The sequence below is a fragment of the Aulonocara stuartgranti genome, assembly GCF_965226115.1.
Source record: "Aulonocara stuartgranti genome assembly, chromosome: 22".
Classification (NCBI taxonomy): Eukaryota; Metazoa; Chordata; class Actinopteri; order Cichliformes; family Cichlidae; genus Aulonocara; species Aulonocara stuartgranti.
This window is the reverse complement of record NC_138957.1, coordinates 24515001-24528544: the sequence shown is the minus strand read 5'-3', so window position 1 is coordinate 24528544 and position 13544 is coordinate 24515001. Positions and strand designations below refer to the sequence as shown.

At 41.4% G+C, this 13544-nt stretch overlaps 1 protein-coding gene and 1 long non-coding RNA gene across 6 annotated transcripts in view; both read right to left on the bottom strand.

Annotated features, from left to right (window-relative positions):
• LOC309698518 overlaps nt 1-13544 on the bottom strand; it is a 66426-nt gene that overhangs the window by 49539 nt on the left and 3343 nt on the right. The window lies entirely within an intron of this gene.
• The window catches only part of celf3a (cugbp, Elav-like family member 3a), a 34647-nt gene that overhangs the window by 17930 nt on the left and 3173 nt on the right, over nt 1-13544 (bottom strand). For 4 of the 5 annotated variants that reach the window (XR_014274186.1, XR_014274187.1, XM_082521493.1 and 1 more), the window contains exon 3: nt 13139-13221. Coding sequence is in view for 3 of the 5 variants with exons in the window: in XM_082521493.1 (XP_082377619.1) it covers nt 13139-13221 (83 nt within the window). In the remaining 2 variants the exon portion in view is untranslated. Of the gene's footprint in view, nt 1-10940; nt 11069-13138; nt 13222-13544 lie in introns of those variants that run through there. The other variant, XM_082521495.1, reaches the window with a different exon arrangement.

The window sequence follows — 13544 nt, the reverse complement described above, 5'->3', positions numbered from 1 at the left end:
CGTGTCTTCTCATTCAGAGCAGTCTAATCGAGTGTACCAATTAATAGGATGATGGAGTAGATGGAGGGGAAGGCTCAAAAAACCATCTTCCAATCAGCTAAACAAATGGAGGTCTTGCTCTGGCTGGCAGTGAATAATAATTTTTTAGTTTAAATTTTTTACAATATGCTAAAGAGAAGATATCATCATTCCAACCGAGTCTGCATGCTAAAATTCATGTACTCCGGGTGAAGCTCGACAAATATACCTCACAGTACGTTATCGGCACAGTTTCTTGTTTATACCAGCCAGTTATCAGGCAGGAGAGAGTGCAACAACAGCCTGTGCAAAATAAGTATTACCTTATTTACCACTGTTTTTCTTCGCTGTTGTTGCCCATGCTGTGATTTAATCTGTATTCTTGCTTTATTCTTCACACATACACCTTTCTAAAGAACGCACCATGCTATTAATGGATCTGTACTGTTTTAGTGTGAACTGCCCAGTTACTGAGATATCAGCTTTGGCCTGGTTATTATAAGAATCCACAAACCTTATTGTCAGCAGTTTTATGTTGGAAGCATTTTCTTTTTACTGTCTACATTCACTACATTACAGCCGTAAACTTCATAAAAAGACAAGCATAGCTTTTGTGATGCCACTGTTTGTTTGTTTTTTCAAAAAATCCCTGCTTCAACGTTCTTTTAGACTTTAATAGAGACAAAAATCAAAGTCATGATGATCATCTTGTGTTCAGTAAACAATGAAACTAATGTCTGAGACTATAAACTCATCAGGAAAGCATTTACTGAGTTCATTAATGCACACATCCTGTCAGATGCTAGTATGCTAGCGTGAGCCTCTCAATGTGTCAGTAGTCATCCGTTAGCAGTGGCTATAGCTTGTCAGACTGAGAGAACATCAATGTGTTTGTGCATGTGCATATGGAAAAACTTGTGAAGGAAGGAAAACTGATGGTGGACCAACATGCTAAACAAGGTGCTGCTGCTTGTTTTGTTTTGACTGATCTGAGATCCATCTACATCTACAAGCTTCTGTGATTCTCACTATTATCATCATTATCTTAACATATAACCACCCAAGCCAGTATGTGCAATGTAAGAAACTCCTAATAACTCCTTTGACATGTATTTAAGGAAAATCTTGATGCTGGACAGGGGATGTCAAATCCTGAACAGGTGCAGGCTCCACCAGGATTTTCAGATTAGCATATATAAGAAAATGTTGTTTGACCAGACCAAAGTTTAACCAGCTGTTCTACCAAAACTCCACCTTATTTTTTTTATTCATAATTTTAATACCCTTGTAGATACTGACAGTCACTCAGTGTCTGAGCTATCAGTTATTGCACGCCACTCAATCATAGCAGGAAGGATTCTTCCACACATTGATACAGACATCTATAGATAGATAACTAAAAATAGAAGCTATTTTGGGGTTAGCTCTCTCTTAAAGCACCTTAAGTCAATGCTATGAATTAATGGCATTAAATTAAGTGGCAAGTTTGATTGACATGTTTGAATGATGCTTATAAAAAGCCGCATGGCCCATATTTCACTGTGGGAAGACAAATAGTGAAGGCCGTGGTGGTGGTGGTGATAAGGAGAAGCACAGCAGATGGCTCAGGAGATTGGAATTAGAATATACAAGAGGAAAAACAGTGAGAAGTGGAGGCCATCAAGGCTGTGCCACTTCAGATCTGCACAGCAACCGGCTGCCGGTCTGATAAAGACCATGCTCACATGGCCATCGTCATGACAACCCCAGAGATGAGAACCCCCACATCAGGTAAACAAGGTTGCCCTGAACAACCTGCAAAAGAGACGGGTGGAAAACAAATGAGGAGGACAAAGGGTGCTTCTAGGTCAAGAGATAGAGGGATTAGATGTGCAGTGGAGGAAGGGAGAAGACGAGCAGGGGGAGGAAAGATGAAAGAATAAAAAAAAGAAAAAAGAAAAAGGGATGGTAGCGGCTTCGTTCGTGCCTGTTGAATGTTGGCGCTGCCTCGAGAGCAGATGCAGAAGCAGGGAGAAAAATATCTCCGTCTAAACCTCAACCACTAACACACACTTTACAGTAATTTGCTCTCTCCCCTCCTCCTCCTGTTGCTCCCCTCCCCTCCCCTTTCTCTCTTAGGCTTGTTTACAAAAACGGTCCCATACTGTGCACAGACAACACGCATTCAAACCTGCCTGATCAACAGCCCATTTCACCACTGTGTGTTTTTGCTATTGGATTTTTCTTGCTCCCCCTGCGCTCCATGTCCAAACACGCCATGCAGATATTATATATACAGTCATCCAAACAATGCTCCATCGGCTCCTGACGGTCACAGTGACGCGAGCGCACATCTACACATACTTAATCTTTTCTTTCTGTGATGCCGCGGGGGATTTCACGAGCATTATGAAATATTAAATCCACAGATTATCCAATCAAATAACAGCTCGACCCCTTCGCCATAATGCATGACCCCCCCCCCCTCTCCATGCCATCAAAGTTCATACACTGCAACAACAAGCCCAGAGAATCTATATCGTCAAACTGATTTAACAATTTGGACTAAATCTGCCAATGTATATTCAGCATCATGATTGCATTTAGGAGTATCTACATTTAATAGCTTTAACCCATTAAAAGAAATAGGTAATACAGACATTGCAAGGGCAGAGAATTTAGCTGGGACTGGAGGGACGTGTCCCCAGCAGTGATTTGGGTAATTTATTTTAAATATTGTGGCGAGCAGAGACGCACTATGATAGACATCAGCGAGACTGATTGAATTTCCCTTTTCAGCTACTTATTTTATTATTTTGGGGGCATTTTGATTTTATTACAAAATGACAAAAGAGAGAACAGAGAAATGTGCTCAGGAAGCAGCTCTCTCTTTGATCTTTAACAAAGCACAGAGCATCACACTGAATCTAAGTGGTCTCATCCCAGGGCATCAAATACTGCCGTGCTGTCAGATGGTGCTGGAGTCACATAGATATGCACAAGGTATGCTTTGGGATCAATCCCATGACGCACTGACGGCTATAATGGATGCCAAGCATCTCTGCATCCAGAAGTTTGTTACCCTGGAGACTACCTCTTGCTTCAGATTTTGTGTTTTTAACTAGATTTAACTTCTTTTTAAAACTCACCAATTAGTTTTGATTTCTCTCGCTTTTTACTTTCACTTTTACTCTGTGATTAAATATCGATAAGAAAAGAAAATCCTTGGTTATGTTTAGAATGAGGTTGGTATTTAGGTTAAATATGTCCTTTCACACCATTAACCCTGCAATTGGAAACAAGAGGCTTACCCAATGTGTTTAAATGTGATGCCAGGCTGTAATGTACAAGCTGGGAGCACCAAAGCCAAAGGCTACAAAGTGAGTATCTTGACAAGATGTATTTAAAGTCTTGGACATGAAAACAAGCTGACTGAACACACCTACACTATATGGAAAACAGAATTAGAGCACAACAGCTAATTTTTTCATTTAGATGTTTTCAGTCCCATGACCACAGGTGTGGTCAAGCACATAGCAACGCAGTCGGCTTTTTCGAACATTTGTAAAATAATGTGAGCATGATGCTGTAATAGGATGCCACCATAGCGACAAGTCAGTTTGTGAAATTTCTTCCGTTCTAGATATTCCATAAATGGTATTATTGGCAAGTGAAAGTAACAAAAGTCACAACAACTCGGCCACAAAGTTGCAGACCATGTAAATTACAGAGCTTGGTCGCTGAATGTTGAGGTGCACAGTGCGTAAAAGTCACCAACTGCTGAGCGCCAAACCTCCGCTGGCATTAACATCAGCACCAAATCTATGTGCCAGAAGCTTCATGGCATGGGCTTCCATGGTGCTCCTGTGAGTGTAATGCATAGGTGCGTTTGTCCATAGTGTATCTGTCCTAGAACAGGGATTATCATCAGCACAGCACTCAGAGTCACAGTGCCCCACATAAAATAAAAAATGCTAAAATAAAAATGTTTAGAGCTATGCAGTCTTATTAATAAGGTTTTATTTATCCAGGGAAGGCTAACTATACATGAAAAAAAATTGTCAGACCAAAATCGCAGCTGTTAGTTTAAAAAAAACAAACAGAAGTGCTTGTTTATCATTGCATATTTTACTTTCTGACTAATGTGCTTAAACACAATCTATGCAAATCAAGTTTACTTAACTCTCTTCCAAGCAAATGGAGACATTTTAAGCACAAGGATATTTCTCAGACTTTGCACAACAGTCCTTGTGCTTAAAATGTCTCCATTCCCTTGGAAGGATGTTAAGCACAAACAGATTCACAACCTTAATAAAACACACAAGGCTCACCTGTTGTAAATACAAGACTGAATAAATGGCTTTTATTCTCTAAAAGGGCTCAAACTAAGTAGCCTGGTGTATTTAGGTGTATTTAACACCCTCCGCAATCTTTTATTTAACAGTGTACAGATTGAGGAGTGGCCATCGCCACCGTGGAAATGCATTTTCATGTGCTACAGCAAGGCAAATGTGTTTTAGATAGAGTAAAGCATACTGATGATGACATTTTTCTCGCCTTACTATTATGACCTGCAGAGCTGATGATAATCTGTCTATATAGTAGGCTGCTACTGCTGTGTGAGTGGTGGGGAGGGGGCCACATTTCTGCTGCCTGTTTTCTCTCCAATTTCAATACATTCTGCTTGTACGCCCGAAAAAGCTGCCACTCTGAATGGTAAATATATCAGCGGAGACCGTCACCCCGCTCTTTCAAGAACATTTACAACAGGGAGGCAGAGCTGGAGGGGAAGAGGAAGGGGGAGGAAGAGGGAGGGGAGGTGTAGCTGGGTGGGGCGGGAGGGGGGGGGCACAAAGACAATTTTCCATCTTCGCCTCCCCTCCGCTCCATCACACAGCGCTGGTCATTGCATCGTGCTGGTCGCCTAGCAACCTGGCATCCCTCGTCCCAGCCGTCTCCAGGCAACCAGACCTGCGACCGTAATCAACCTGCCACCTCCCACCTCCCCGCACCGCCTCCTCCTCCTCTCCCCCCGTCTCTGTTCCCTCTCCTGTCTCTGCTGCTTTTTGCTCCCTCGGTTCTCCATCCACCTCCTCTCTATCGTTGCAAATGCACTTACGCTGAGACGCACTTGTGAATTCACCCCGTGGGGAGAAGAAGAAACACAGGTGGAAATTGGTATATTAACAGGCATAAAAAAAATAAAAAAAATAAATAAATACATAAATAAAATAAAGGAACAGAAAAGGGAGATTGCAGTTGATCACACAAAGAGTTGGAACAAAGCGGCACACAAAAGCAGAGATGCACAAGTGCGCTCCGTTAGCGTTTGCACATGTGGATGCACACACAGATGCGCACACACATGGGCAGGCAGCCACATAAAGCGGAGAGAAAACTCAACCTTCTCCTGAATTCAGTCAAACACAAAGAGACTGACAGCACTTGTGCAGTTCGATAATATTTAAACAATGTCCCAGTCTTCAGTGTCAAAGCCGCTTCCCGGTGTTGTCTCCGGCTCTTACAGGGTTCACCAGTCTGTCCGGCGCTGACAGTGTCTCGAAGCTGACATTCAGCCGTTTAGCCAGACAGACAACAAAAATCCTTCAAAGTGAAGAAACCGAATATCAAAGAGTAAATTCCTAACAATACTCGAGTTGACTCTCAATTGTTTTGTCTGTTCTGACTGTTAAATATTCATGTCAAGTGTTGTTTGACTCGAATCAGTGGAGCAGAGGGGGAGAAAGAACTGAATCACAGGCAGATTTCTGTGTGTGTGTGTGTGTGTGAGAGAGAGAGAGAAAGAGTGCAGATAGAGTCCATGTCCTACTTTTTTCCCTTTTTTTTTTTAACTTTAACTGGCACGATTTACACATTTTAACTCCACTACAGTCCATGCATGCTCATTAGATAACCAGTCCTGCACCAAAGTTCAAAGAGCCTAATGAGTTTTGTGGCAACAGCCCTTCTCTGCTTTTGTGTGTGTGTTCGTCTAGCAAACACACACTCCCCAACCCCCCCAAAAAACACACAATTCCTCAGTAACAGATGTCTGTATTTAAGCTGATAAACACACTGCCTCAACGCACCTCCAGCCTTCACCACCCTTACACCACCCACTGTTCATTATGTCAAACTTTCATTCAATCCTTCCTCCCCTCCCCCTACCCTCTATTATTTCTCCCTCCCCGCTCCAACTTCATTTATCCAATTTCTCTCTAATTCACACCCATTTACCACCTCCATAAATCCGATCTGCATTCATCATTACAGTCGCCCCAGAGTGACGTACAGAGGACGAGCCCTTTTTCCCCCCCTCTGTTGTTGTCACTCTGCGCCGCCTGTCCTGCCCAGCCGTGCATTTATATGCATGCATATGTAAATGAATCGACACGTGAATGCACACTTAACTCCAGATAGATTCATCAAGTGAACGCACTCGCTCCGAGGCGCGCTAATTGCTATCATCATCAGCATCATCCCCACAACTCGCTGGCATCAAGATATAGGTTGCATGTGGAGGCGCCGATTTATCTCCGTATTGTCAGTGGAATAAAAGAGTTATCATGTTCACATCACGGGAGCATGTTTAAGCCTTTAGACTTTCTGTTTTTGTCTTTTTTTTTTTTAATGCACATGAAAATGCCAATTTCTGATAAAGTGAAGCTGAAGGGTGGAGGCTGAGCAAGTGTACAAAGCTAACAGGTATACAAGAGATTGTTAACATAACCCTGCAACCCACCATAGCTCGTGTGCATCTACAGTAGGAAGTTTGCTCAAAGATTAAGGGCACAAATTACAGCACTGCGCACTAAAACTTCCTATCTCATATCCTGTGTAAAAAGCCGGAGCTATATTTAGTACGTGCATTTTTTTCAGACTATTGATAAAACCCTTCTGTCTGCTCCGTCTGACTCCTTACGTCTGAGTAAATGTCAAGCTTAGTCAGATGTTCCACCACAAAGAGGGCTCTTTCCTCTCATACGTGCAGCTTAAACGCAAAGAAGGCCTCGCAGCGCAGATTTCCCTCTCATACATGCGGCTGATAGTGAATGAAGAAACCCGAGGAGAGCTCATAATAAACCCTGCAACTTCCCTCCATCCATCCATCCCTATCTTTGGATGTGTACTCCCCCAGGAAACACGTGCACACGAAAGCAAACAGACAGTTATGCACACTCGGGCACACAAAAGCACGCACCCTTCATTAAACCGTGTAGGTGTGAACACCTGCCCTCCCTTCCCCCAGCTGCACATGCAAATTCACTCCAAGTACACACACAGCTGCTCCCCCCACCCCAAACTTGGGCACAGGCTCTCTATTAGATTTAGATGTTATTCATTTTAGATATTAGATTTAAAATGAACAGCGAGGCATTGTTGCAAATATTACTTTAAGGAAGCATTAAACAGCTTCGTGACTATCCAAATGCATATGATTCTCATTAAATGAAGGAAAAGCTTGACATTTTGCCTTCTTGTTGAGAAAAATCACCACGGCTGTCATATCTATGCAGCATTTATAAACTAGATTTTGAAGCTTGTTAGCTTAGCTTGTTAATCCGGCTGTTGAAACAAGATGATGTGATATTCAGAGGCACTGATCGATGCATTTTATTCCCTTTGGAAAGAGATAGATGAAAAGAGCTAAGCTAACTGTTTTTATGCACAATTTCAAACTAACAAGGTTGTTTTTTTCTTTATACAGCACACAGCAGGAAGTAGTCCCCCGTACTCCAAACATGTTTGTACTTCCTGGACAAAACATGCTGGAGGAGAACATTAAAAGATGCCAATGAAGAAGTGCCTTAAACTTGTATTCCATGTGACTGCCATCAGAAGGCGAGATCTGTGGTTGCAAAATGACTTTCTGTCCTATAGAAGTTTTGCACGTGACGTCATGCACACATTACCTAAGAGCTATCTGCCATATTGGATGTGATACAACCACCAATGGTTAATTGGGTGACTTCCTAGAAATTGCTTGCTGTTGCTAGGTAAAATTGGTTGCAAAGATGGTGCTGCGGCAAAAACCCTCCTTGCGATAGTTTTGGTTGTTTGCAAATTGCCACTGTTGATTGTACTTTTGATGGAAATTGCCAACTTGTCTGCAAACACTCACCATGTACTAGCAGAGCGGGCAGAAAACGTTTTTTAAAAAAGGCACCACGCGAAAAAGAAAGAACCTCAAGCTACAGAGTAAAAGTTGTAAAAATAAAAAGACAAGTTTATTTTGAAGGCAAACAATTTATGTTTTCTGTTTTTGCCACACTTCTCACAGTTTTACAACTACTTGGTGAGTAGTTGGAGAGTGTTTGCAGACAACTGGGCATCTTCCATGCAAAGTACAAGCAACTGCAGCAATCTACTACCAACTGGAGCAATTGCAAAGAGGTTTTTGGTGCAGCATCCCCAGATTCACCTCATGACTGGTAGGAACCTCCAGCAAAGTTAGAGAAAACACATTTTCCCTTGTCAACAACTCAGTGAGTGCAGGGGATCAACCAGTGGTTGCAGTTTTAGCAACTGATTTCTCAGCGATTGCCATCAATCAGCTACCACTCCCCAACCGGTCGAGGAATGCTACATTTTCCCTAATGACCGGTGGTAACCAGAAGTTTGCAGAGCAGTCTCTTGGCCTGTGTGATTCTACATTTTCACATATTCAAAATGGTGCACAAGCTATCACATGATCACTGCAAAACCTCGCAGAAATCTTGACCTCTGCAAAGACTTTCATTGTGAGATTTTGGGCTTAATAGTCACTCATATTTAATAAAAAAAATGTAATATTGTAAATCTTGGCTATACTATGTTTAAAAAGTAAGAATTATCCATGGTACACATACTGTTTCTCGGTCAGACCTTCCCATCTTGGTGGCATAAATTTTAAAAAAAATTTTTTATTGTGTTTTTTTTCATTAGTTTTTTTTAAACCAGACAAAGTCACAGCATCAGTGAAAAGGCTTTTCTTGAGGTACCAAAAAAGGACTTCAGCTAAGCTACGTTAGCCTGCTGCCTGCCTGCAGGTTAATATTTACTGGACAGAAATGAGAGCAGTATTGATCGTCACATTCCTCTTGACAAGAAGACAAATACATCCCAATATGTCAAAATGAATTTTCCTTTAATCTATTGATTATTTTCCTGATTAATCACGCTCTTTACAGCCCATTGTGACATTAACATTATTTTTGTTTTAGACAAAAAGTGGCAAACATATTCAGTTTACTACCACAGAGCCCCAAAAAAACCTGAATCTTTGCTGTTTTTGCCAAAAAAGACATAAAAAAATTAATGCATCGTGAAAATGGTGCTGATTCATTTTCAACTATTTTGATTATTTCAGTTAATTTCAGCTCGACTGACCTTATTTGACATTATTGAGATCTAAGTTCAGTTTTGGAGGCTGCTTTACAAGATGGCTATGATTAATGTGGCATAATGTGGACGTTATTATCTCAGAGTGCCTCACAACAGCTGACCAGACCAGACAAATAGCCTGAGACAGTGCAGAGATAAAGCGATAAGAACAGAGGGGACAAGAGTACAAGATGTCCAAACAGGACAGAATGAGTGCAGCTCAGGAAGCAAATCTTCTTTCTCAAACCTCCATTTTCACACTCTGAGTGAATCTGCTGTTTTTTTCATTTATTTATTTTTTACTCGTGCCCTTTTCCCCCCTCCTCCATTCTCTCGCTTTCTTTCCTCGCTTTCAGATGAATGTGCTTTTGACACTCTTCTTCCACCTCACACTTAGAGACGGACTCTCTCACCTGAAATTAAACACGAGGCCAGGTGCCACTCTGATACAACCATCTGTTCGGCCCTGTTCTTTCTCTCCCCTTTTTCCCTTCTCATTGTTAGCAATGAGAGAGGAAAAAATAGTGCAGAGGGAAAAAAGGGCTGTAAGACTGACCCTTTCTTCTCAGAGAGGAAAAATGCATTTTCTTAAAATAAAAAGCAGTCCTGACTGTTAATGAGATCTTTCAGCTTTCTGTACATTCAGGTGTGCTTTCATTTAAGCTCTCAGTCCTATAATTGCTATCATGTTTTTCCTTTTGTATCACCCTGGCCATGAGATGCCAAAGTTAATTATTCTTTGGCAGTGCAGGTGCAATTAGATGACAATTACACCACAGCTGGTGGCAGGGGTGGGAAGCAGATCTTGTCCGTGTGGGCGTGTATGGAGCTAATAAGATGGTTTTCCTCTCGCTCTCTTTTTTTTCCATGGCAAGGAGGGGGAGGGCAGGGAAGGACTGGGAAAACACTTGAGGGTTTAGCTTGTTCCACACGGCTTAGAGGTAAGAGGTTGTGAGGAAAAAGAGCTGCTAGAGTAGCAGAAGGGGGGGGGGGGGGGGGGCTTTATCATGGAGCATTGGGCCCTGCTGATCAGCCTGCGAGAGGTCAGGAAGGTCACGCTACTGTCACACTAACAACAGGATCTCTTTTGTTGCCACGTTAATACCATCCTGCCCCTTCAAACTGTCCCTGCCTGCTATAGTATTTTCTCCCCCGATAGAAAATGAATGCTTTAAATAATCAAACAGGCATTTATATTTTAAGAACAAAAAATGTGGTTTGAGCTCATAAAAATCTGCTTTTGGATTTCATCTCCTTCTTTTGTAATTTAGACGTAACAAAGACAGCATTTGACCTGTACCTTTAATGATGAGTTCTGACACCTCAGTATATATAAATAAAAATGTGGTTTAACAACCATTAGAATAGTTTCCCTGTTTTTTCAAGGGTAGCTGCACAGGCAGAGACCACCCTTGCAAATGTCTGATCCACACCCAGTCGTTTTGTTCTATTTGCAGTCCTGAAATATAACCGAAATTACTCAGAAAAAGAGCTTCAAGGGATACTCCTATAACCTTTCAAGGGATAAAGAGTTAAAGGTTCTCAGCTTCGCAGCAGAAGAAAACACTTATCAGTAATACCTGCTGTTGTTTATAAAAGACTCCTCCATGAGTCAAAAACCCTGCTGATTTAGTCCTCAGTTCTGTCCTGAAGTTGGTCATGTTCATTATACACACCTGGCTTTTTCTTTTGGGTGTTAGCGGGTAAGCTAACATCAGCTAACTCGCTAACGTGTTTGATTTACTAGCTAACCTCGGCTTACATCCTTGCTAACGGTGTTATGCAGAAGGTTAAATAGCAAAATATTTCACATCAGTTTAAATTTTTCATCTTTACGTGAATTGTGGCGTCTTTGTTGTTGTCTGTTTGAGTTGCCAATTTGTCGATGTTAGTGATTTATTCACTAAAGCTTTAGGTTAACTTTTGCTAGTATCTAAATACTAGCCTCAATCTTACATGATAGAACCCTGAGCACTTGACACAGAGGTAAGACACTTTAGAGTGAACATCTTTTACATTTTTATACAAATTATTTTTTTAAATATTTTTTTGTATTTAGATTATTCAGCAGGAATAAATATACAGTAAATAAACTGTACCAGATATAGCTAAAACTTACATTTCTTTACATTTTAATTCAATGTTGTACTGGATTTGATGCCATTACCAGTCATTAGACAATCCCTGACTGGTTGGTAAGTAATCAATAGAGGATGCGGGGTAGTAAAAACCCCTACTTGCAATTGTTTTGGACAAGCATACTGCTGCAGTCGCTTGTAGTTTATACGAAAGGCTACGACTTTGTACCAAACGCTTGCTTGAAAAAGTGCAACACGGTGAAAGTTGTACCTCAGTGCTGCTCAGTCAACACATTCACTTTGAATGCAAACAGTCTCAGCTATGGATTGTGTTGCACTTTTCAGTTTTACTATCTTGTCCAAAGCAGTTGGTAAGTGAGTGCAGATAAGTCAGCATCTCCCACTGCAAGCTACAGCAATATGCACGTAACCAAACATATCACAGCACTGTATACCTCTTTGCGACAGATTTCAGTGGTTACCAAATGGTTGCCAACCAGTCTCTAAGTCTGTGTGACAGGGGCTTATTCACTAATGGTCACATGACTGCAAAATCTGAATAGTTCCTAGTCAGATGCCAGTTAAAAAAAAAACTGTCGAGCATCAGTTTACAGGGCTATTACCAAGCGAGAGATTCTATAAAGGTTAAAAGGTTTAAAAGTTAACCAAGTAACACACTGAAAAAAACTGTACAACCAACCACATATAAAACTGGATAACTATTTATAAAAAAAATTCTAAACAGTCTTTATTTCTGTTTACCAACACGTCATGGATGGATTACTTTTTGTCTGTCAACTACTGGTTTAATAGATGATCTATTAATAGTTACTGTCTATCCTCTACTTAGAGTCTCTAAGCTTGTCATATTTTGACGTTTCTAGGCTAAAAAAAATGTATCAATTATGAAAAAATCTTTAGCTGCAGAGTTACACTTTTCACCTGCTTCTTCTCTTTTCCCTCAAAAACTACAGTCATGAGCTGCCATTCAGAAGAGGGGGGGAAAAAGAAGTGAATGATGTAGATTTCAACAAAAATAACCAAAAGGAAACAGCGGTGAAGCTGTCTTAGTAAAAGAGGAAGCAGCGGTAAGTCTGGGAGCACACTCTGTCTCAGTAATTCCTTGCCTTGTCGCCTTGTCTCCCATATAGTTGGTTATTATAGAGACGCGGCTGTCATGTCATATTTAGCTCTGGAAATGTCATTTGGCAGCACACCTGCTGCCTGGCTATGCTAATAAAGCTAGGTTTAACTTTGATTAGAATTCAGTGAGAGAGATGGATCGAGAGGAGGGGGAGATGGAGAGAGAGAGAGAGAGAGAGCGAGTAAGAAAGACAGAGACACGGAAAGGAAGAGAAACATCAAAGAGAATAAGAGCTGGCAAAGTCACTCCAGCAGTGAGCCTCATAGCTGTCTCTTCCGACCCATGACATGTAGCAAGATGACTCATGCCTTAACTGGATGGATATGTCTGGATGCATCACATATGAAACATAAGAGGAGGGGAGGGGCAGCCTCTGACCTTTATTGGTGCAGATTAGCTAAAGGGGGAAATCAACCCTACATGTCAAACTTGGTTAATTTTCCCAGGGTCCTGTGCGGCATGGTCAGATAGCCCGGCATGCCAGTTATTCTGCTTCTTTGATGTAAACACATACACGTACGCCGTCAAAGACTCGAAAAGACAGCCACACACTCACCCCCGGTAGCGTCTTCTGCTCGTGCAGTGCATTCTGGGCTTTCAGGGCAGACTCACGTGCACAGTATGTCAGGAAGGCACATCCTGGAGAAACACAAGGGGCACGAGATCACTCATATAAGTGCATTGATTTTTAATGTCTATATAACGTCAGCTGGCAGCCACCCTATTATAAATATACCATTCGGTCATATGTGTTCTTATTTTATTGAGATTAATAAACACTAAGAACGATTCTGGGTCAACGTGCATTCACATTTTCTAATAAATGTACAAATAAAAAGCCCCCGTGCCTTTAATCAGACTGTCATTTTTTGTTAAGCAGTTCCTCCTGTGGCACCAGAGATCTATGGGATTATTAAAATAATATCTATTCAGACACAAGCAGCCTGAATGAGTATTTAATA